The 25,587-nt window shown below is 36.7% G+C and overlaps 1 protein-coding gene across 2 annotated transcripts; it reads left to right on the forward strand.

Annotated features, from left to right (window-relative positions):
• Nucleotides 1-862: 862 nt before the first annotated feature.
• On the forward strand, nucleotides 863-25,500 carry LOC149144539 (myosin-9-like). 2 transcript variants are annotated; one of them, XM_089449044.1, is made up of 39 exons: nucleotides 863-1,519; nucleotides 4,114-4,242; nucleotides 6,415-6,558; nucleotides 6,751-6,896; nucleotides 6,990-7,146; nucleotides 7,285-7,343; nucleotides 7,572-7,731; nucleotides 7,857-8,006; nucleotides 8,128-8,264; nucleotides 8,372-8,518; nucleotides 8,707-8,808; nucleotides 9,211-9,268; nucleotides 9,465-9,566; nucleotides 10,692-10,729; nucleotides 10,957-11,083; nucleotides 11,189-11,359; nucleotides 11,738-11,869; nucleotides 12,050-12,159; nucleotides 12,328-12,388; nucleotides 19,193-19,370; nucleotides 19,534-19,739; nucleotides 20,020-20,139; nucleotides 20,341-20,439; nucleotides 20,775-20,996; nucleotides 21,176-21,315; nucleotides 21,472-21,583; nucleotides 21,702-21,752; nucleotides 21,982-22,065; nucleotides 22,208-22,378; nucleotides 22,710-22,865; nucleotides 22,956-23,162; nucleotides 23,553-23,696; nucleotides 23,842-23,912; nucleotides 24,046-24,145; nucleotides 24,264-24,320; nucleotides 24,409-24,465; nucleotides 24,576-24,656; nucleotides 24,778-24,860; nucleotides 25,012-25,500. In XM_089449044.1, exons 1-39 carry the CDS (start codon nucleotides 1,517-1,519, stop codon nucleotides 25,133-25,135), a joined length of 4,596 nt encoding a protein of 1,531 aa, XP_089305170.1. In that variant the 5' UTR covers nucleotides 863-1,516; the 3' UTR covers nucleotides 25,136-25,500. The 2 variants fall into 2 exon arrangements, with proteins under 2 accessions (XP_089305170.1, XP_089305169.1); XM_089449043.1 differs by lacking the exon at nucleotides 863-1,519 and having other exon boundaries at nucleotides 4,108-4,242.
• The last annotated feature ends 87 nt before the right edge of the window (nucleotides 25,501-25,587 follow it).

A 25,587-nucleotide genomic window follows, 5' to 3' on the forward strand; every position in this document is an offset into this window, starting at 1 on the left:
CTTGCCTTGCTAAATGAGGGGGCCATTAGAGGACCCTAACAATGGGGGGGGCTGAATCAGCCCGCCTCACCATAAAATTTTCGCTGACAAGGATCAGAGGGCCCCACTATTATTATCATAACATAAAAAACAAATATAATAAAAATAGGTTGCACGTTTCCAATCCAAGCCGCCAACTAACACAAACTGCTAAATGCCCATGCGCATACTCGTATACGCTCTACTCTATACGGTATCAGCTAACAATACGTATATACGCCAGAGGACCAAATATATTTAAAATATATTTACTGTTACTTCAAAATAAAACAAAATGCGCGCATCAGCGCTTCAAACTCGGAATTTTCCGGTGATCCCATTGGCCAATGCAGCCGCCAACAAATATTCCGATTTCCAGCTGCATAATTCTCTAAACCTAAAATAAGCGGATTAAAAAAAAACGAGTAATCCGCGGCGCCTAACTATTTTGCACGTCTGCTTGTCGTCTCTGGCCGTCCCATCGAGAGCCGTCAGGTTCTGTGGGGAGGCAGCCAATGCAGCGACGGGGACGGTGGCGGACGGTGGCGGACGGTAGCGAACTTGCGCGAGGTATACGGGGTGGCGTGATTGGTGCTCCTTCCATTCCGGAGGATCATATTAGTTGTTTGTTTTAAAAATCGATTTAATTTATTTTGTAATTACTAAATTTTATTTTTATTTTTTGTCTCCAGAGGATTTCACTTTAAAATTTAAAAAGGGCGCAGGGCCTCGCAGTGATGATGGTGACGGCCGGATTTTTGAGGCGATTAAATTATTTTATTTTTCAACTTTTCATTTTCTCTCTCTTGAGGAGAGAGATAAAGGGCTCACAATGAAGTCATGAAAGGAATGAAATGTAAAAGAAGGCAGAAAAGAAGAGCAGGAAGAAAGACTGGAGAAGAAGCAAAGGCATTGAATTCCTTATTGTTTTTCTATTATTTCTCTTCGTTCTGCCAGGATCTGTGCTATCGGATAGCAGATTCAAATCCAGAAGCTTTGCCTTTGTATTCCTGCAAAAAAGTCGGCCTTTTTGGTGCTAGAAAAGCTCACTTTTGGCACATATTCGTATTCCCCTATATCCGTTTCCTCCCTCGGCAAAAGGCTTCTTTTTGGCCGCTAATTTATCGAGAAACCACTGGTCCGTTTAAGCTCAGCACCAAGAGCCGGAACGGAATCCGAAAACAGCGAAAACGGGAAAATTTTTGCAGGGGCGTGACTCGAACTCATGATCCTTTCGGGCAAAGGAGGGGAAATTAAGGAGAACAGCGGCTGTTTATGTGTTTTGGACCATCGGTCAGGTCGATCGGGCCTGAAGGGCTTCCTGGCAGTGGAGGGGGAGGAATCAGATACTTCTGCTGCGAGATCGGGCGTCGAATTTGGTTTTAAGGTGTAACGTTTCTCAATTGCAGATAGGTTGGGGATTTTAAACTTTAGGCCAGGTTTTCGGCCGCTCAGCAATCGATAGCTCTGTTTTTACGGTTAACATTTTGGCTCTTCAATGGTATGTGTATTAAAATCATAATATTTTTTTCTACTACTTTGGGGTTTCGGTACTAGTGGCATCAAAACTTATTGTATATATCCATTCCCGATGTAAACTTTGGGGAAATATTGCAGAAATTCAAATTATGTAGGGTGAAAATGGATTTTTTAGAACTCGATTTTACTTTCTCTGGGGGTTTCAACATTAATGCATCGAAGATTACAGGTTTACAGCTACCCCCGGCACAAATTTAATTAAATTTTGCTCAACTGTATAAACACTATTAAAATTTGTTGTTGCCGTTGCCATCTCATGGTAGAGGCTTTGGATGACCCTAAATTTTTGGTAACGGGTTACAATAAGGGTTTGATCTTCTTTGAATAATCTTATTTAAAGAAAAGATTTAGAGGGTTTGTAGTACGAGATGCTGGAAATTCATTATGTATATTTGTATCACTTTATCTAGATTAAAGTGCAAATGGTTTCTGCGACATTTGGAGTTGGCCACTCTAATTAGTGGTTACCATGGTCAGAAAAGCTACGTAGGTTAGTGGGTTCACTCTATGGCAAGGGCATTGATGATTAGATGACCCATTACTAGTGTAAAAATAGTGGATACTTTTGCAAGTGAATCCTTTGTTTCCTGATCCAGAAAAATACAATTCTTAAACATAGAGAATACCGCACTGGTTAATCCCATATGGCTTATTTACCAGTTGGCTTTTAAGGAGGGGAGTGGTTCTTACTATTAATTTCCTTATCTTGTCTTTTCTTGTAATTGAACATTGTTCTATATAATCCCTCTTGTAACTGGACCATAGAATTTCAGCGATTACGTATGCTCAGTAAGACCTTTGGTAATTTTGTTTCCTCTTTTACAAGCCAAAATAAATGCGAAGTGAACTATTTTTAAAAAGATTTTAAAATAAATAAGAAACGAATATGATGGTAGTTCGGTGTTTGGATTATGAAAATTGAAAAAACGGAGGCTTAGATTGAACTCCATTTCAGTTATTTCTGGAAATGCACCTTCAGGCTTGAATCATTACAGTTATTTCTGGAAATGCACCTTCAGGCTTCAATCATAAAAATACTCAGGGCCACTAAGTTTGTTTCCTCTTTTACAAGCCAAAATAAATGCGAAGTGAACTATTTTTAAAAAGATTTCAAAATAAATAAGAAAAGAATATGATGGTAGTTCGGTGTTTGGATTATGAAAATTGAAGAAATTGAGGCTTAGATTGAACTCCATTTCAGTTATTTATGGAAATGCACCTTCAGGCTTCAATCATAAAAATACTCAGGGCCAATTAGCGACGTGTTATTCACTACATAATGCAATAGGCATGTTGAAATTACTCTTTAGTCCCTTTGTATAATCGCCCTCTCTATGCTTCAGTCAAGAAATACAATTTCTCATCATCAAATGAGTGAATATTACTGATTAGATTGAACCATTTATTCTTTTTTTTAGCCAAGAAACGCATCATGGGTCAATACCACGTGCCCAAATAATTGTAATTCATGCTTCAGTCAAGAAATACAATTTCTCATCATCAAATTAGTGAATATTACTGATTAGATTGAACCATTTATTCTTATTTTTTGAGCCAAGAAGCGCAGCATGGGTCAATACCACATGCCTAAACAATTGTAATTCATTTGACTCCCTCTGTAACATTCTAAAAGCACGAAGAAGTCAAAATACTGCATATTTTATTTTAATTCAATTTTGTCACACATCTAACAAATGTACACCAATACTAGGGATTAATATCATGGGCCCAATACCATGGATTATCAATTCCATATGCCTAAACAATTGTAATTCATTTGAATCCCTCTGTAAAACCATGGGCCAATGCCATGAATTATTAATTCCATGTGCCCAAAGAAGAAATATGTATATATATTTGTTTTTTTGTTTTTGTTCTTGTTTTCTTCTACCCGCTTAGATCCATCTTAATTCTGGATCTACTGAGAGCTGAGAGGGATCAAATCTGTTGAGGTGCAAAGATCTTTTAGAGTGAAAAGAGATTTGATCCCTCTCAACACTGTAGATCTGCAATTAAAATAGATTTGTCTAATTTTAAAACAATATATTATTGTTTTAAGTTGCAGAAAGTGCATTCTCCTAAACCAAAGCAGGGGCAAGATCTTCCTAGGTCTGAGATTAATGCTTATGATTTAAAACTTATGTGCAAATCTGTGAACACTGAAAATGAATACCAACAAGTTGTCTGAAATAGTTGTCACGTTTGTAACTCACTTCTTTAGTCAGATCTTCCTAGGTCTGAGATTAATGCTTATGATATAAAACTTATGCGCAAATCTGTGAACACTGAAAATGAATACCAACAAGTTGTCTGAAATAGTTGTCACGTTTGTAACTCACTTCTTTAGTCCTTTTAGGCGTTGTGTTATTCTGAAGTGTTGTATTGATAGATGATATTCTCCATGCGTTATCGAGTTTAATTTATTCAATCAATGTATAGAGTCCATGAGTTGACATGCATTTCTGGTTTTTGAGGTTTATTATCTAGAATTTCATCAGCAATCTTGATTCTTTGGAAACGTTACTCACGAGTCTTCGATATATTGGATAAATGCAGGCGACTATAGTGAATATTATAGTAGGGTCCCATGTATGGGTGGAAGATCGAGATACGGCCTGGGTTGATGGCGAAGTTACGAAAGTTAATGGCGAAAAAGTTGAAGTTCAAACTACAGCTGGAAAGAAGGTAACGATTCCAAATCTATTGGTAATTTTCATGACGACTATGTCAGTTGGTAAGTAGGCACACTTAAATTTGATAGGACATTTAATGTGAACGATAGCATAAAATTCTTGTGGTGAGAAGATTTTGAAAGTCAAGTTGGGGAGATCTACTTTAAATCTGGCAAAGAAGTTGTTTTCAAATTTATGAACTGTCACAAGCTATCTGTGGCAGAATTTATGGCTTATACAATGAATATTGAGATGGGTAACGGGCTAAATCCTTGTGATCACTCATGTTGTTCATTAGAATGGATCAATCAACTATGTTGGATCTCATCATATGTTGTTGTATTGAGAGGTGCTCTATAATTTATTATGGGGAGATGTAGTGGTTGTTAAAAGAAGAAATGTTAGATCAAAAAATAATAATAATAGAGCATAATATCCGGCTTAATTGAAAAAGTATTAAAAATAAAAAGTAATAAAAATAATAAATCAATTCAATTCAATTTGTTATAGTGTAGTTTTGTTTTTATTAATAAAATTACAAACAGTTTTTTGCGAAAAAAATCATAATACACATATCACATCAAAATAAATTTAAATAATAATAATTCATATTTGTAATTATCATATATAATTGATAAACATAAAAAAAACTTAATAAATTTAATTATAAACATATAATTAGAAATAAAGATATTTCTATATATATATATTATAGAGATATAAATGGTAACTCTTTACCACTTTGAAAACTTTTAAGCAGCTGCTGGCATCTCGCTGTTCAAAATCGTAAAACCTCTCTGCTCTTGTGAAACATCTATTGAGTGGTTCAGGCCTTTGCTTAGTGAGCCGAAATGGTATAACAGAGAGGAAAACACAGAAGATTGACATGAACTTCAGTATTTATCTATGTTGGCACTGGTTTTCATGACAGGGGAACAGCGGGGATGGGGACCCGTCCCTTGGACAGCTAGAGTGCACCCCTAGTTTTTTCGGGGTTCCAGTGACATTCCATCGATAGCCCTCCTTTTCATGAGAAAATGCAGTTTAGCTGGAGAAAACTTTAGTGTCATTATTTTTAATTTGTAGTAAGGTCCCTGAAGGGTCTATGAGACCCGGAACGGTCTCTATAGTAGCTTTTCTTCTTGATACTTCTTGTTAATGATTGTCATCTTACAACTTAATTGGCATTCCCTTTTCAATAGGTTCTGCATATATTTGTAGCTGTGTTGAAATCCCCTATAAAACATTTTGCATTTTGATTCTATAAAGAGATTAGATTCATATTTTAAATTAATAAAGTGATTGAACAGGTATTTATTCAAACATTTAGTACCCAATTTGATTCATTACAATCGGATGGTTTTCACAGTGTTTGAGGTTGGGATGGTGGGAAAACTGGACTTGAATGGTTCCTGGAAACCCAGGTACAATATGAGAAAATGAGAAGAACCAGAGCAATTGCCACGAGGATCAAACATTTGAATGTTGCATTTCCTGTTTTTTGACATGAAGTTGTTGCTGAAAAGACAGTAGTCAAATCACTACAATCCAAATCAAAACCTATCCTACAAACTCATGTTTTGAGATGCAACTTTATTTTGAGATGCAACTTGTATAGTAGATTTAGATTCAGTTTGATAAAAAAAACAGAATTGGAAAAATGATCCTATTGTCCAATCATCAATGTACATTGTCAAAACTGAAGATACATGGTTTATCCCTGAAATCTGCCCAGAACATCCCTGAAATTTGCCACAACATCCATGAAATCTGTCCAGAATGTCCCTGAAATCTGTTTGGAACATCCTGGGGATAGCCACCAAGCCCCGGAATCTCTGATGAAGTCCCCAACCGTCTGGGGATGTTTTCTAGGGTTACCCAAGTCCCTGGAATGCTGGAACGGTGGGTACATGCATTTTTTTGGTTGGGAAAGGTGGGTGCATGATTTTTTTGTATATAAACTGGACAATTGTTTTATTACTAAAACTTATGCTAACATATCACTCTAATATGTGACACTGAAATTTTCGGTTCTCGCGAATTCTGGACATTTGTTGAGGTGCATTTTCATGAATATTAGCTGTTTTGGATTTAATTGTTTCGTCCTAGCATGTATCAAACTGATGGTATTTCATCTTTACATGCGTTGTTTTTGATATGGGTGACTGTTTTTCCATGTATACAGGTGGTTGCTAATTTGTCAAATGTGTACCCAAAAGATACAGAAGCACCTCCCGCGGGAGTGGATGATATGACGAAACTTTCATATTTGCACGAACCAGGAGTTCTGCAAAATTTGGCAACTAGATATGAACTTAATGAAATATATGTTAGTGATCTGCTCATGATTGCTTATTTCTTCCAGTTTACTTCTACCAATGTGTAGTCTTATTTTTGTTCTGGTTTATGAGTTTAAGCATTTATAATTGCTGAGCACGTTGCATATATTCTTGATCGTATCAAAGGGGGACTTACATCCGTTGAAGAATATTATTGACTAATAGGTTTTGATGCTTGACAGACATATACAGGGAATATATTGATTGCTGTCAATCCATTTAGAAGACTACCTCACTTATATGATACCCATATGATGGAGCAATACAAGGGGGCGACATTTGGGGAGTTGAGTCCTCATGTTTTTGCAGTGGCAGATGCTGCATACAGGTAGAGTATTATGATTGTTTGATGTGTCCACAGAACTTTGAACTAGAGAGCACCATTATGATTTTTCTGAGTACTAAATCGTTTTAAATACAGGGCTATGATAAATGAGGGAAAAAGTAACTCTATTCTAGTAAGTGGAGAAAGTGGTGCTGGTAAAACAGAAACCACAAAAATGCTCATGCGTTATTTAGCTTACATGGGCGGTCGAGCTGCTACAGAAGGACGGACAGTTGAGCAGCAAGTTTTAGAAGTAAGATAAGTGACATCCATGCAGTTGCTGATCTGGGCTGGAATAAATTTATTTCCAATTGCTTTGGTTGTTATGACTTTGGACTGTACGGTTACTATGATTTTCTTCTCTGAATTCTTAGCATTTTGTATTTTACAGTCGAACCCTGTTCTTGAAGCCTTTGGTAACGCCAAAACTGTCAGAAACAACAATTCCAGGTAAAGTCTTTTTATTAGTTCAATATAGGTATACTGTGAAATTTATTGATCTAGCTAATCTTACTTCCGGGGCAACTACACAAATATTTGTAGGATACACAAATATTTGTAGGATTGGGGTATGGGAGATTGGATTGCTATCGGCCTAGGCTTCTACAGGATTTATAAGGGATCTTCACCGTTCGTTGTGTTAGACTATAACATGACAAGCATGCCTCTTGTTTGCAGTCGTTTTGGGAAATTTGTGGAGCTTCAGTTCGACAAGACTGGGAGGATATCAGGAGCTGCTGTGAGAACCTACCTTCTAGAAAGGTCCCGTGTCTGTCAACTTTCAGATCCAGAAAGAAATTATCATTGCTTTTACCTACTTTGCGCTGCTCCGCCTGAGGTATGTTATCATCTGTCTGTTACTTTATATGGACAATGCTGTAAACATCCACCATACCTACTAATGTGATTTGAGTGGCATTATACAATAAATCACAGCTTACAGTTGCCTTGTGATGTTTTCAGGATATTAAAAGATACAAATTGGGAAATCCAAAAACCTTTCATTATCTTAACCAAACCAATTGTTATGAACTGGATGGTGTAAGTGATGCTGAGGAATATCTTAATACCAGAAAGGCAATGGATATTGTTGGCATTAGTCCAGAAGAACAGGTATTGTTTGAATAATCTATTAGCTCTTCTTAAAGATATTTTAAATGCTAAATTTGAACTTTAAATAAATATAATGTTGCATGATTATATCTCCCACTGAAGTGATGGCTTTACCTTTCAGGATTCAATTTTTAGAGTTGTGGCAGCCATTCTCCATTTAGGTAACATTAACTTCACGAAGGGCAAAGAGGTGGATTCTTCTATGCCTAAAGATGACAAATCTCGTTTCCATCTTGAAATGGCAGCTGAACTTCTCATGTATGCATCAATTTCTGAAATGACTTTCTTATTATTGCAAATACAGCTATTTTATAACAGCTCCAGCTTTCAAGTTGGTGCTAAATTAGAGGAAATTTTTGTTGTAGGTGTGATGTCAAGGGCCTGGAGGATGCTCTCTGTAAACGTGTAATGGTGACGCGTGAAGAGACAATTATAAAATCTCTTGATCCAGATGCTGCGACAACAAACCGAGATGCCCTAGCAAAAACGATATATTCACGCATGTTTGACTGGTAAGATTTTAATTTTTGAATGGAGAGAAAGTGTAACTATGCTTGCTTGTCATCTGTGTCAAGCTGTGGCAGCAGCCTAAAACCTAGTCTCACTGCTAGTTCTGGGGCTATTCTCACTACTAGTCTTTGTGTGATTCTCTACTGGTTCCAGGCTATAAAATAACTCAAACTGCATTTGTGTTTCACAGGATTGTGGAGAAAATAAATATTTCAATTGGACAGGATCCCGATTCAAAGAGCCTGATTGGAGTTCTTGATATATATGGTTTTGAAAGCTTTAAGGCCAACAGGTACATTCTGTGCATGGCCAAAGTAACATACATAGAAACTGTGCAGGTTTATTTGCATATAAACTTTAAAGTACTCTGATGTCTAGTTGCAACATTATAAGAATGTTAATGAATTTAATCTGTTAAACATACATCTCTATATTTTTAACACAAAAACCTAGTTTGGTTCAGTTCTGAAGAAATATTTTCCTATATCAAGTCTTAAACTTTATGACTGTAATGCCTTGAATAGTCCTAATTCATTTTTCTTGTTCCATTTAATCTGCTCTAAAGTACTTTCTAGTACCAGTTATTTCTTAAATGTTAAGAGTTCTCGTTATTATTACTAGACTGGCATAGGGTTTGCATTGTGAATGTGTTGCCATTTTCTTCTTTTCAGCATCTTCTTTTTATTTGTGGCAGTTTTGAGCAGTTTTGCATCAATTTCACAAATGAGAAGTTGCAACAGCATTTCAATCAGGTATGAGAGCATATGTAGTTGTTTTATGACTCTCTTGTTTATTCATGGCACCTTTTCAATCAGGTAGGAGAGCATATAGAGGAGTTCTTTTATGACTGTTGTTTATTCATGACACTTTAAATAGGTTTTACAGACTTGACTTTGTAGAGGATGCTGTTACTTAGATGCTTTTAATCTGTTGTGACCTCTGCTGCAGCATGTTTTTAAGATGGAGCAAGAAGAGTACACAAAAGAAGAAATCAATTGGAGCTACATTGAGTTTGTAGATAATCAAGATGTACTGGATCTTATTGAGAAGGTTTTTCCTGTTGGCCCTGTATTCATGTTATGTGCTATTTACTAATTTTTGGTCTCAGATACTATGCTTTATCATTTATAGATGCTATGCATTAGTGTTTCTTGGGCATTGAAGAGCTGATTTGATTCAATGTCATATCAGAGTTAAAGAGAGTGTTGAATGAGGATTGGTGAGTCAGTTAGCTATGGGCCATGAAAGAATTTACTGTCTAATATGGGAAACAACTTCTGTTAAATGTAGAGACTGGCAGTGATTGTTGCTGAATGATTTTTCATAGAAGTTGTTTCAGGCATCTAAACTTTATGATATTTTCTGGAACTAAAATCCTCCTAATAAAGGGAATTTCAAGATACAAAGCATTTTATCTTGTGGAGGGTCAGGCACAACTAAGGATGCTGTCAGCCTGTCCCTGTTATATCTGTTTGGAACATTTCTGCCATTGGTTTAAAGTTTTCACATCGACGGCAATAGAACAGTTGCAGTTTCATTATTTTGATTAACAAAGCTGTAAGAAGAAATAAGTAATTGGGAGAGAGTTGTTGGTTTAAGTTCTGCTTTGTAGGTGGGTTCATGGGGTGGTTCTTGAGAATGCTAGCCCCCCTTTGTTATGGACTTTTGACTTTTACATTCATTTGAATAGCACAAAGAGCTTGCCAAGTTTGGTCCTATCCATCCTCAGGATACCATTAACCAAATTCTTCCAATCTTCAAATGGAAACATAGTATTCAATAATTTTTCTATCAGCAGCTTGATCAGATCACTGTATTGCCCTCTTTTAAGATCATTTTGTATTCCCTCAAGCAATTAATACCTGGAAATTATGTATTGTAGTTTTTTTATTTTGTTTTGATTTTATAGTGTTTTCTATAACATTCTGTGATTTTCTTTTCTGATCATGCAAATGGAAGTTCTTATCATTTGTGAGCGAACATTAGATAGTTCTACAATGCATTTTTATATCCTTCTATTCTAAGCCATATGAATTCTATCAAATCCTTTCATGTCATCTGTAGAAATGTTGAAGCTATATGAATTCTATCAAATCCGTTTATGTTATTTGTAGAAATGTTGATTCATGTCTGTGACTTTACGACCTATAAATAATCTTAATTTCTATGCTGCAGAAACCAGGAGGAATCATTGCACTTTTGGATGAAGCTTGGTACACACATGTTCTCTTCCTCTGCATGCTTTTTGATGGTTTTTTAACAATCTGCAACTTTGTGGAAGTTATTTTTTTTGCTAGCACTTGGCGTATAGCTGGTTAATGTGCACATGGAACATTTGATTACAGATGGATATTTTTTTCAGTCAATGTTATGAAAATGAACAAACTTGAATGCATTTCATTTTAGCCCTTTAAAAAAAAGACTTGGCTTGGTTTTGCAGTATGTTTCCAAGATCAACACATGAAACTTTTGCGCAAAAGCTTTACCAAACCTTCCTTAACCACAAGCGCTTCAGCAAGCCAAAACTTTCTAGAACTGATTTTACAATTGTTCATTATGCCGGTGATGTAAGCAACTGGTGGCTTTGACCCTTACCATTCAATCATTTTTAGTTATAACCACTTTCTTACATTTTCCAAATATTTAAGTTATTTCTTTTATGTGTCTTGCAGGTTACATATCAGGCCGATCTGTTCCTTGACAAGAATAAGGATTATGTTGTTGCAGAGCACCAAGACTTGTTAAATGCCTCAAAGTGTTCTTTTGTTGCCGGTCTCTTTCCTCCTCTTCCAGAGGAGTCTTCAAAGTCTTCCAAGTTTTCTTCCATTGGCACACGCTTCAAGGTAAAATGACACTGCATTGCTTATAATGTGTATTTCATATGATACTTATTTTAGATGCTCCATAGTATTATATATATTCTTTGATTGTGTTTTGGAGTTGTTCCATTGTTTGAGATATGACCTGACTTCTGGTTTTATGGCTCCCTTGATTCTGTGCTTAATATGTTTTCTTTAATTGTGCTTTGTAACTCTATATATTCCAGTGACCAATCCTTGTATTTGCCAGATTTCTTTTAACCATATGTGAAATGTCCACCGTTGTCTGTTATCTAATTACAGTATTCCTATTGGATAGTGCCGCTTAATTTCCTGACTCACTAGTACTCTGATCTTTCCATAAAGTAAAATTAATTTTAAATTTTGGCCATATTTGTGCAGCAACAACTGCAATCTTTAATGGAAACACTCAGCTCAACTGAGCCTCACTACATTAGATGCGTGAAACCAAATAATGTTCTGAAGCCATCCATATTTGAGAATCAGAATGTTATACAGCAGCTACGTTGTGGAGTAAGTTTTCTGGTTATTTTTTACTTCGTATGAAGTTTAAATGTGATGATTACCAGTTTTCTAGTTATGCTTTACTTACTATGAAGGTTAGATGTGTTGATTACCCTAAAATTTACTTAAGTTTCATTTTGCAATCAGTCATGATTGGAGATTAACGGCTACATATTGACTGTTTTATAGGGTGTTCTTGAAGCAATCAGGATCAGTTGTGCTGGATATCCTACTAGACGAACATTTGATGAATTCCTTGATCGTTTTGGCCTTCTTGCTCCCGAAGTTTTGGAGGGAAAGTATGTATTTGTCTTCCATTGCACTGTTTAGGATCATCTACTTCCTCTAAAGATTTTATATTTGCCTGTTGCAACCTGTTAAAGAAGATGATTGAGATGGGTTGATAGGAAAGTTTAGATATCTGACTTCAAACTTTTAATTAGACTTTTTCCTGTTATATGTGGCAGTTATGATGAGAAGACTGCATGTGAAAAGCTTCTGGAAAAGAAGGGTCTCAAAGGCTATCAGGTTAACCTACAACTTATGCAGCTTTGGATTCATAAAATTCAGAAAGATGCACTGGCATTTGTTCTTTAAAAATGCTAGAAGGCAGGCTGTTATTTGTTTTTGTCATCAGTCCTATGCTAGTCATTCATGGCCATCTTCAATTAGGTTATATTTGGTCGGTGTGTTATATAGTATGTTAATAGTGATGTTGGCACATGTAGAAGTAATGAATTATCATGTGTGAACATCTTTCTTGTAGCTTCTGAATCACCTTCTATTATTTAAATCTCTTTTGGTAAGAGGTCTTGTAATCTAAAGAATTGTTTGCGTGGATAACCATCATTGTGGTCCAATCAAACTTAGAGTCTTGTTAGAGATATAATATCTAGCTTCTTCTGTAGCTGTGTTGTTTCATTTGCAACCGCCTAATAACTTGTAGACTTTTTAATTCGTTCATTGCCCCCACCTTTGCAAAGTACCGCTTTACATGACAATTCCAAAGGTGATCTGCATTTGATAGTGCAAAGCAGGGTTGCGGGGAGTGCCCCCCCCCACGCCCCTTCTCCCAAAATTGCTCCCGGCAAAAAAAAGTGCTCCCTGGTTTCACCAGAGCGTTTTAGGGAGCGGTTGGGAGTGTTCGCTCCTGTACGCTCCGAAAACGTTTTTCAGAGGGGGAGCGGTTGGGGAGCGATCGCTATCGAGCGCTCCCCCTCTGAAAAACGCTCTCGGCCGGTAGAAAAAAGGGCCGCGTGGCCAAGAGGGAGGGCGACGCCGGCGGCGGAGAGGAGAGAGGAGGGAGGGAAGGGAAGGGAAAGGGGGGGGGAATAAATAGACCCTCTCCCCTCCCATTATTCACTTTATCCATTGAGAGCAAGAGGAGCAAGAGAGTTTGGAGCAAGAGAGCGTTTGAAGCTTGGAAGAGCTTGCAAGGGGATATTGGAGCTTGGGGTTGAAGGCCAAAGAGGTAGGATCTACACTCTAATCTAGCATTTTTTATTTATTTATGTTCATTGCCAATTAGATAAATATATATATATTTTTTCCTCTATTTCCCATTCCCATTCCTTTTTTTTTTACAGATTCAAAACTTAAAATTTCAAACATCATTTTTATATTGCTTGGCATTTTCTTCTTCTTGGTTGCTTTTTTGGTTATTATGGTGTTGGAGAGTAGGAGGGTTGATCATGAAGAAGAGGATGAAGAAGTGGGTTATAGTGGATTTGATGAAAACCCCAGAGAGGAGTACCTTGGTGAGGAGGAAGAGAGTGAACATGATTCAACCCAAAGAACTAAACAAGACCAAACCCCATTGTGGAAATATGTTTCTAGACCTGAAGCGGGGAAAGGGGGTGGAACCACTAAATTTGATTGCCCCCATTTCAACAAAACTTACACAGGTTCATACACCTGTGCCAAAAGGCACCTCTGTGGGAAAAGGCCATGGGATGAAGATAAAAAAATAGGAATCAAAACTTGTGCAAGTGTGTCAGCAATAGGTAGAGCCAAATACATAAGGGAAGAGGAGGAAGCCTAATACAAATCTAAAAAATCAAAGGGTTTCTTTGAACCAACCTCACAATCACATCAACATGCACAAAGAACTCCTTCAACATCTTCCCATGGCAGTGGATATGGAGGCACAGGGTCACCAAACATCTCTTTAAAGCGTAGTACCATATCAGATTTCCTTGATGAAGGGTGTAGGAATGATGTGAATTCAAAAGTTCACCAGTTTCTCTATGCATGTGGGATACCATTCAATGTTCGTCGCTCACCTTATTGGCATGAAATGTTTTCTGCCATAAATGATGCCCATAAAGGATACAAGAGCCCAGATCCTTTAGATTGATCATGAAAAAGCAAAAATATCACATTCTGTGACTAGAATGACAAATTCTTGGACTGAGATATCTGATGGATGGACAAATGTAAAAGGCAAGCCATTGATAAGTGTTCTTGCTGTGTCTGTTAGTGGTGCCATCTCTCTTTCAACATATGATTACTCAGAGAAGTTCAAGACTGACATCAACATTGCAGAACCATTACTTGAAACAATTGAACATATGGGGCCATACAATGTCATACAAGTCATCACTAATAATGTTGCTAATTGTAAGGCAGCGAGAGCAATAATTGGTGATAAATACCCAACATATTTTGGTCTGGGTGTTTGGTTCACACAATGAACCTTTTGATGCATGATATTATACAGTACAAATGGATTGGTGATTTGTACAATAGAGGCAAACAAATGATAAAATTTATTACAAATCATAGCAATACCCATGGGCTTTTCCACAGTCACTCAAGATTGGAGCTGTTGAAGATTGTGAAGACTAGATTTGCTAGCTATTACCTCGCCTTCAGGAGCCTTTTGAAGGTAAGAGAGTCATTGGCTAGCATGGTATCAAGTCCACACTGGCAGGTATTAAAGCAAAGGGCTACAAATGCAATTGGCAAGCAAGGTTTTGAACATGTGGAGGAGACCGCTCTTGATTGAGGCAGAAGGTCACCAAACATCTCTTTAAGGCGTAGAACCATATCATATTTCCTTGATGAAGGGTGTAGGAATGATGTGGATTCAAAAGGTTACCGATTTCTCTATGCATGTGGGATACCATTCAATGTTCTTCGCTCACTTTATTGGCATGAAATGTTTTTTGCCATAAATGATGCCCCTAAAGGATATAAGAGCCCTGGGTATGACAAGGCTAGAACCATTGGACTTGATCATGAAAAAGCAAAAATATCACATTCTTTGAGTAGAATGACAAATTCTTGGACTGAGCATGGGGTGTCCATTGTATCTAATGGATGGACAAATGTAAAAGGCAAGTCATTGATAAATGTTTTTGCTGTGTCTGTTAGTGGTGCTATGATGCTATCGTTCTTTCAGCATATGATTACTGAGAGAAGTTCAAGACCGGCATCAACATTGTAGAACCATTACTTGAAACAATTGAACATATTGGGCCATACAATGTCATACAAGTCATCACTGATAATGTTGCTAATTGTAAGGCAGTGGGAGCAATTATTGAGGATAAATACCCCAACATATTTTGGTCTGGGCATTTGGTTCACACAATGAACCTTTTGATGCATAATATTATTAAGAACAAAAACCAACTATACAAATGGATTGGTGATTTATATAAGATAGGCAAACAAATGATAAAATTTATTACAAATCATAGCAATACCCATGGGCTTTTCCACGGTCACTCAAGATTGGAGCTGTTGAAGATTGCGAAGATTAAATTTGCTAGCTATTACCTCACCTTCAGGCGCTGTTTGAAGGTAAGAGAGTCATTAGCTAGCATGGTATCAAGTTCACACTGACAGGTATTAAAGGAAAGGGTTACAAATGCAACTGGCAAGCAAGGTTTTGAACAGGTGGAGGAGACTGCTCTTGATGGTCAGTTTTGGGCACGTGGGAGGCAAGTATTGGATTTTTGTTTGTTTGTTTGTTATGTTTTTCTTTTGTTTGTTAGGTAATGTGAGTCTTGAGATGACTAGCATGCCTAACCTATGATTTGAGTAGCCATGACCTACGGGCATCTAAGCCATCAAAATCTTCTGGGGATTGCACTTGAGCCGGGCCACACCAATCCTTAGCATGGCTTGATTTTTGCGCATGGAGTTTCGAACCAATGACCTTTTATGCAATAGAGTGCCTTAACAGAACATTCTAACACTGTCTACTCTACCCCTTGTAGGCTATCTATCTATATATATATATATATATAGCGCATTTATATAAAAAATCATGTAGAATGCCAAATTAGTTGTAGAATAGTTGTAAACATGCATATTTGTACATTACTAAAGGTAGAAATGGCATCCATATTGTACTAATGATTAATCATTTGAGCATCAGCCATCGTGAATCTAAATTCTAGCAATTACAAACAAACATATAGTGTTTAAAGTCATATAATAGAAAGTAGACCATTAACTTATGGAATGAAATAAGTTATCTAACAACTGTCATGGAAAAATAGTTATGTTTACAAAATAGGCCATCTGCACGCCGAAGACCAAAAGGTCCAAAGCATTAAAGGTCCAAAGCATCTATCATCCATCACATGTAAACTTGTGAAAAAACATAAATCATTTTACCTGCGGGTCTTGGCAGGTTCTATAGTGAGCCAGGTCACTTGCATAGAACCCACACTTAAGACCCTTACTCTGTCAAACTCGCATTAAACTCATGTACTCGTATAAGACCCGCATCGGACCTCTATAAGACCCATCGAACCTCAGATTGCAATTTTTAAAATTTTTCTCTTTTTTTTTTTTTGTTCTTCTTTCTTTTGTTTTTTTTTTTTGTCTTTGCTGTTTCGGAAATGAGGTGGAGGAAAAGGGAAATTGGAGGCAAGAAAATGCTTTATAAGCACCTCTCTCCCTTCCATTTGTCATTCACTTGTCATTTGAGTGTTTGGCTCATTTCTACGAGTGTTGAGTGACTCCATTGCACATTGAATTTGCTCTTGGAGGAGGCTAAAGGAGGCTAAAGGTGGCTTCATCAGATCAAACCCAGCTACAAGTAGGCTTTATGAACCTTGTTTGAATGTTTTCCATGTAAAATTTTTAAAATTCTTTGTATTCAATTTTTTTCGGTTTTCAAATCTATTTATTTATTTATTTTTAATTTGCAATTTTTTTTGGGCTGAGGAGGAACTGTGGCTGAGTTTGTCAGCCACACAGGGCCGTTGTGTGGCTGAGAAACTCAGCCACAGGGCCTTGCGGGCTGAGGAGGGCTCACAAAACAAGTGCAACCAAAGGATACAAGTCCAATTTTATTGGATACTATTGATTTAGAGTCCGATTGGGTTGTGGAGGAGGAGTCCCCTGATTTGAGTTGGCTTGATGAAGAGACCGAGGATCTCTCTAGTTTGCCATCTCAAATGGAGACTCCAAATACACCTGCCTCATAGTTTCTTCAACCTTCCAATGTTAGCATTAGCTCCACGAGGGCTTATTGTAGGCGTGGTTGTCCATGAGTGATGAGACTCAATATTGTTATGAGACAATCATTTATCATTTATGACATGTATTTGAATTTTGACCTTGCTGACATTTTTTATTTTAATTATGGAATCATGATTCCTTTTCTTATTCAGTATCTAAATGTTTTGCTTACAAAAATCGAATATGTTATGTTGTATTTTTAGAGATATGAGATGATATTATGAATTATTGCATATATTGCGGTTTTTATAATTTATAAAGATTGAAATCGTCATTAGTTTCTTTTTGTGCTTAAAATTTACCATATTTTAAGTTTTGTTGTTGTTGTTTCATTTTGACGAGTCTTATACGAGTTTTATACGGGTCGTTCTCGAGTCTTATACGAGTACGAGTTGAGCAACATTGATATCAACTATTACTTCCTTTTTGCATCACCATGATTGTTGTGTGGGCCTCGTGGTGGTGCTGGAGCTGGAAGGGGACGAGACTGTGTAGAAGAATCTGTAGGGAGAACTGAAGATGAAGCCCCTAGTGCTGTAGCTAAAGTCTCGGACATGGGACCATGACAGTGTAAGGGGTGACATCTTTATTTGCCAACATTGGGGTACACAAAGGGCTTGGTGCTCTTAGATTAAATGTCAATCACATACCCTCGTGATAGAATCCAATGAAAATATTGCAATCCCATCATTCCTGCAACCCTAAAAACTGTTGAGTCTACCAAAATTTGAATAGGATATGAAATTCTACTTTCTCCATATGAAGTCCAACGAGGTTGGAACCACTCTCAAACATCTTGAAACAATTAATGGTAATTCTAAAAAATTAAGTGAAAGGATAAAATATTAAAAAGGAAAGATTAAGGCTAAAACAAATAAGATAAAGGCATGATAAAAAGGAAGGATAAAGCAAATTCGATAAAGCATGTCAACTTTTGCATTAAGAATTTAACATTACCATTAAGGAGTGCTTAGGGAGAGTCCAGGTAGTGTGCTTCTTGGCTGCAGGAGCATCCTAGGGAGTGCTGGACTCTCCAAAGGGCAGAGGCCATCTCAAATTTGTTTCGAACATGCTGATAGGGGTGCTCCCTCGATGCTTCCACTCAAAGGGCTTTTCCTACTCGGGTGAGGTGGCTGGGGGGGGGTTGAAGGGGGGACTATATATCATTAAGATTAAATCAATAATGACTAGTATTTTGATATACACTATCAATATACAGTTATTTTGCTATGGTGTAAACATATAGATAATCAATAATATCGATATCCATATCGATACCGTGAATTAAAATATGATGTTTGTCCATAAGTGAAAGTTCCCCATGGGGATCAGGATAGGAAGAGTTCTACGGGCCATGCAACATGAGTCCCAAGTGCCCAGAGTGTCAAAGAGTGAACACAGCATGACTGCTGGGGTCTGCATGGCACGAAAATCAGCTCAAGGATACCAAAAGAAGTTTTAATATACAATGACTTGTACATATTAACTATTCTATTGTTTTAATCGAGTATTGGAGTTTGAAAGGTTTGTAATCTTCGTAATGATTTATCATTTATGCATATCTCTCTGGCAATGAGATTAGTAGATTGTGCAGCAAAATTTTAATAATATACTGGGTATCCTACTAGTGGTTCTCATTGTGTCATGTTAATTTTAGGCCATTCAAATAGAATATTAACTAAATAATTAGGAAAAGCAGTACCTTTTCAATACGTTGTGGCTAAAGGTAATTAATGCCAATGTATGTTAGAAGGGACTAAATCGCTCCAGTTATATGCCTTATTTGCCTTGCCTTTTTTGGCTTCAGTAAAGCAAAATTTACTCATATAGAATGACCTAACAAATTTGCAGATCGGGAAAACAAAGGTTTTCCTTAGAGCTGGACAAATGGCCGAATTAGATGCTCGAAGAGCTGAGGTTTTATCAAATGCAGCTAAGGTTATTCAGCGCCAAATTCGCACGTATATTGCTCGAAAAGAATTTGTTGCCTTGCGCAGGGCTGCTACTCATTTGCAGACTTTATGGAGAGGTATTTATATCTGAATGTTTAAGCTTGACTATTGTTTTTGTTTTGTCAGATATTTTTCTATAGATTATTTTAAAGGTTTTTAATGCTTAATTTGTTATCAGTTCACATTATATTAGAAAAAGCAGTAAATATTGTCTTAACTATTCATCTGTATTATTTTCAGGCAAGTTGGCACGGAAACTTTATGAAGAAATTAAGAGGGAAGCTGCTGCCATTAAAATACAGAAAAATGTGCGTGGCTATCATGCAAGGAAAACTTATACAAAATTGCGATTATCAGCTATTGTTGTTCAAGCAGCATTACGTGCAATGGCGGCTCGTAATGAATTCCGATTTAGGAAGCAAACGAAAGCAGCAATTATCATCCAGGTATACAGTTTGTCAGTATGGTATTGTGAAATAAGTTATTGCCTTTTTCTTATTTCTATTTTTGGCTAAATTAAAAAATGCCAAACTGAGATGTAAATTGTGTAAAATTTGTGTTTTGCTTACTTGCCACAAATTAATAAAATTTTCCCAGGTTGGATGAAGCTGTTATGATATTTTAGGGCTATTAATAAAGAGTGTTGGTGGGTTTGCTAAAATTTGGCTCTTCAAGCCTGTAGTTAGTGTAAAATTATGAATTCCAACTTTCTTTCATGGTTTGTAGGCTCAATGGCGTGGGCATAGAGCCTATTCGTACTATAAGAGTATGAAGAGGGCAGGACTTTCTGTCCAATGTGCTTGGAGATCTAAGGTTGCAAGGAAGGAACTTAGGAAACTCAAGATGGTAAACATTGTATTTATGTCATTTCATAAAGGGACATATATCATTTTCAACTATTTTATTTTCGTCTTTTTTGATATCAATTATTTTTAGGTTCTTTTGTGCTTGTTATCTTTTTTTTAATCCACTCATCTGTATATTTATCACCTTATCAGCTTAGTGCAGAAATTTTACACCCGAATTCACTTTTTCTTTTACATATAGGCTGCCAGGGAAACCGGGGCATTGAAAGAAGCAAAAGATAAGCTTGAGAAAAAGGTTGAGGAACTTACATGGCGCTTGCAGTTGGAGAAACGCTTAAGGGTAAGCATGGCCTTTTGCATTTTTGGATATGAATTTCTGAATTAGAGGAGTAAAAAATGGTTATTAAATGCAAATGCATGACAGTACATTCTGTGCCAAGTTAAGGAAAATATTCATATTCATTATGCCATGGTGCTTATATATCTATAAATTACAAGTTGGATATAATCATTAACATGCGAGCTTAAATTTTATTTCTGGATGTCTACTACCATTGAATCACTCGCTGTACTCCTAACATTGTTGATGCTGTTAGTGATGCATTGATAATTATTCTTGCTTATTGCTTGGCTACAAGTCCAATTGCCAACACTATCTGTACTTGTCTGATACAGACTGATTTAGAAGAAGCAAAAGCACAAGATATTGCAAAACTGCAATTGTCTTTGCAGGCAATGCAAGTTCAATTAGATGAAGCCAATGATACGCTGGTAAAGGAACGGGAGGCTGCAAGGAAGGCTATAGAAGATACTCCACCTGTGATTAAGGAGATGCCAGTTGTCGTTGTAGATACTGAAAAGGTTGATCTGCTTACAAATGAGAATGAGGAACTGAAGGTAAGCATTTGATAATTTAATTCTCAAGAGAGGCATTTAAGTTCAATAAATAATAATTACATGCTAGATAGTTATAGTATGATTATTTTTTATCATTGTGAAAGTTACTTGAAATCTTCTCATCTGACAATATTGTTTTAATATGACCATGAAATATCTTAACATTTAGTATCATACAGGCCTTGTTAAAATCACAAGAGAAGAGAGCAGATGAGGCTGAGAGGAAATATGCTGAAGTCCAAGAACTGAGTGAAGAGAGGCTCAAGAAGGTGGAGGAAGCAGAATCGAAAATAGACCAACTTCAGGAATCTTTTCAACGGTATTTAACATGCTTCTTCTCTTTGGAAATCTATGGACTTCATGACCTGTCCAGTATGATGCATCTAAGATTGGTTTTCTTAAAATTGCTTTGTCTATTCCCTAATGTTTTATATTTAGGTGTGAACTGACTGACAAGTTTCTGTTAATGGCTCAGACTTGAAGAAAAGCTGTCAAACCTGGAATCTGAGAATCAAGTTCTTCGTCAACAGGCCTTAGTCATGTCACCAACTAAAGGTCTTGGGCGGTCTAAGACAGCTGTTATTCAGGTATTTTTGGCTTTCTCTAGGGAACACACACGAGCAGAAATTTGGCTTTTGTTCAGATGGCAATTAGTGCGAGTTTGAAATTTTAACATCTATTTTGCTGAATATTTCCATTTTGCAGAGGAGTCCAGAAAATGGCCATCTTCTCAATGGTGAAATCAAGGCCACACCAGTAAGTGTCTTCAGGGTGAAGATGCTTTTTTAGAGAAGATTATTTTATTAATGCCCATGACCACAAAAGTAGTTCAGTGGAACTCAAAAGTGTATGCAATCCAGTAGTGACACATTGTGGGAGTGCATAAGTAACTCCGAGAAAGGATAAAATAAAATGGAATAAACTTCCCTTTGTGAATTTGCAGCTAGTTAGTTACTGTGTTCTAACCAAAAATATTTTCTGGCAGGATTTGCAGAATCCTGTGCCTGCCTTGAAAGATGTTGCTGAAGCAGAGCAGAGGCCACAGAAGACTCTCAATGACAGGCAGCAAGTATGTGATTTGTAGCCTTTTAAAACCACTGGCTATGCATCTAGTTTCCATATGTTTTCAATTATTGTACTCTTGCTTTTACTATACACTAAAGTTGATTAAGGCATGCTGACACTAATTCCTTTTGTTATGTTGATTTCAGGAAAATCAGGATGCATTGATAAAATGTATCATGCAAGATATTGGCTTCAGTGGGGGAAGACCTGTTGCTGCAAGTATTATCTATAAATCACTTTTCCATTGGCGATCATTTGAAGCCGAGAGAACAAATGTTTTTGATCGCATTATTCAAACAATTGGCTCCGCCATAGAGGTATTTATGATTTTTCTGCTGTGCATGCTCTAGTTATGTAGTTATTTTCTTAGAGTGCATTCTAGATTATGCGTGAAGATTGCTTTTGTTCACAACTATTTTTACCAACATATTTCCTTCTAGCATGGGTAGCCAGGTTGGAATTTTTTTTATATAATGTAGTTTTTATTGTGAATGTTGTGATATTTTTGTTTGGACCACCCTTTTAATTTCTTTTAATTTCTACCAATTAAATATTTTACAAATTGGGGTTTGCAAGCATTACCAGATATCTGTGCAAGGATGAAACCAAATATTTTTGGTACGACTTAAATGTTTGTGTACTGTGAAGACTCAGGAAAACAATGATGTTTTGGCTTATTGGTTATCAAATACATCCACTTTGCTGTTACTCCTCCAACGTACGCTAAAAGCAAGTGGTGCAGCTGGCATGACTCCTCAGCGCCGCAGATCATCTTCAGCTACTTTATTTGGGAGGATGGCTCAAGTAAGAAGTTTATTAATCGAATTGCCATGATATGAGTCAGTATAATTGTCATTAGCTTGCATAACATTTTCTTATGCTTGATTTTAACAGGGGTTTCGAACATCCCCATCAGGCACAGGCCTTTCATTTAGTAATGGTGGGATGATTGGTGGGTTAGATGTTTTGCGCCAGATAGAAGCAAAGTATCCTGCTCTGCTCTTCAAGCAACAACTCACAGCTTATGTAGAAAAGATATATGGAATGATTCGTGATAATCTGAAGAAGGAGATATCACCCTTGCTTGGGTTGTGTATTCAGGTATCTGGACATATACCTGTCTTAACTTGAAATTTTTCCCTCCTAGAAAAGATGTATGAAGTGGGGGTGACTGCAATTGCCTCAATGCTAATTGATGAGAAAAGCGAAGGACGAAAATTGCCTTTAATACCTTAAATTTATCCTTTTTGTTCTTACCTACCCTCCTGAGTACTATTTTAGGCTGTTAATTTCTCAGGGACACAAAAGTATTGACATCTAGTTTCTGAGAGTACACTCCGATAAAATTTAAGATTTTAGTAGTTGTCAATTCTTATGTTTAGTTTGAGATGTTATAAACTACTCTATTTTACTCATAACAAGATTAACTATTGTCTATTAATTAAATTCTAACTTCCAGTTAAAGTAATTGCCTTCTAATTTTCTATTCAGGCACCAAGAACGTCAAGAGCAAGTTTGGTTAGAGGGTCTGCTCGATCTCATGCAAATGCAGCAGCACAACAAGCTTTGATTGGTCACTGGCAAAGCATTGTAAAGAGCCTGAGCAATTTTCTCAAAACATTGCGTTCTAATTATGTAAGCAACGCTTTTGTTTATATGTTCCTTCAGAAAGGCTTGGTGATTTCAGTACAACTACTCATTTTTTAGTATTTTGTGTTCTAGATACCAAGAGTTCATTGAGCAACTTCTTATAATGTGTGAGCTATAAATTCTCTTGCAGGTGCCTCCATTTCTGGTCCGTAAGGTCTATACTCAGATATTTTCCTTCATAAATGTACAGCTTTTCAACAGGTAAATCAGTGTAAATATTGTTCTATGCAGCTTCAACTGATTAATTGACATGTCCATTTATATATTTCTGGAAGTTTTTTAGAATTGTAGTTTAACTAGCAATTTGCTTTCTTTTTTATTGTATTTATTGTAGTCTTCTCCTGCGGCGTGAGTGCTGCTCATTTAGCAATGGGGAATATGTTAAGGCAGGGTTAGCTGAACTAGAGCACTGGTGCTATGAATCAACAGAAGAGGTTGATCAGTTCTCATTTTGTCTTGCTTTTCATGCTTGTACTGAGTGCCATGAATGTTAATTGTGTTTAATGTTTTCTGGTTATGTTTTTCTAACTTGAGAGTATGGAAATAATGCAGTATGTAGGTACAGCTTGGGATGAACTTAAGCATATCAGACAAGCAGTAGGATTTCTTGTAAGTAGAATTCCAAGCACTAAAAATATTAATCCTAGCTCTTTCTGGATCAAATGTTAATCGTAGCTCATTCTTTTCTATGGAGCAGGTCATACATCAAAAGCCAAAGAAATCCTTGGATGAAATTACACATGATCTGTGCCCAGTGAGTGATATATCTTATATGTTAATAATAGTATACTCCATTATGTGATTCTCTTTTCTTCAGGTTTCTTCATTGACTAATATTAGAAATCTTATTTTGGCTGTTTTCAGGTTTTGAGTATACAGCAACTGTACCGGATCAGCACCATGTACTGGGATGATAAATATGGCACACATAGCGTGGCTCCAGATGTAAGTCAGAAGTTTTCATACATAGAGGGTTCTTTTCTTGAATATACTATTGTTTCAGGCTGTTCTTGGCCTTCATGTAAAGATGTGTTTTAAATCAATTAATGCCAAATTTCTTTTCCAGGTCATTGCCAGTATGAGAGTTTTGATGACAGAAGACTCTAACAATGCTTTGAGCAATTCCTTCCTGTTGGATGATGACTCCAGGTACAGAACAAGTCTCAGTGTGCTAAATTTTCTCAAAAGCACCCAACAATATTCAACATTGTAGATGAACATCAAATATCATTAGAATGGTACAGAGACTTCTCATTTTATATTATTTCCTAACTCTGTAATGCCATTTTTCTTGATGCAGTATTCCCTTTTCTGTGGATGATATATCGAAGTCCATGAACCAGATTGATTTGTCAGAAATTGAACCGCCTCCTCTCATTCGTCAGAATTCAGCTTTCAACTTCTTATTGCCGCGTGCAGAGTAATATTTCTGAGAGGCAAAGTTCCAATGTTCCTTAGTATCATTATTCCTTTGCCTTGCCAATTATTGCCATCAAATACTTGTGCGTTGAAGTACATCTATTGGTTGTCTTTGTAGATTTATTGTTGTTTTTTTGGCTCAAAAAGTATCCATTAAATCTATACCCAGGGAGAGTTTGTAGTTACAACCCATTTGTTGTTTTTGCTCAGGAAAATATGATTCTTTCTGCTTAGGTTTATTATTTGCATTTTGACAGTAGTTTTCCCTTGAACACATTATTTTCTGTGTTCTATGGGGGCAGATTCCAGGAAGTCTGTAATTATGGGATTATTTTTCTTCTGCGTTGTTCACATCCCCAAAATTAGTTCATGTCGGTGAGGGTGCCGTAAGTTTGGCAAGCTTGAAGCAAAAGTTTTGCTTCCGCTAAAGCACAGCTTGTGTTGTAATGTATTCTTG

Source organism: Pinus tabuliformis, chromosome X (assembly GCF_031772625.1).
Source record: "Pinus tabuliformis cultivar Carrire ecotype Pingquan chromosome X, CPIR1, whole genome shotgun sequence".
NCBI lineage: Eukaryota > Viridiplantae > Streptophyta > Pinopsida > Pinales > Pinaceae > Pinus > Pinus tabuliformis.

Bases quoted from the DNA above. Each gene is read 5' to 3' on its own strand.
- LOC149144539 (XM_089449043.1), top strand. From the start codon at position 4,108: ATGCAGGCGACTATAGTGAATATTATAGTAGGGTCCCATGTATGGGTG. The intron at 11,084-11,188 runs GTAAGCAACTGG...TGTGTCTTGCAG, and splicing joins TTGTTCATTATGCCGGTGAT to GTTACATATCAGGCCGATCT. The intron at 23,697-23,841 runs GTAAGCAACGCT...ATTCTCTTGCAG, and splicing joins AAACATTGCGTTCTAATTAT to GTGCCTCCATTTCTGGTCCG.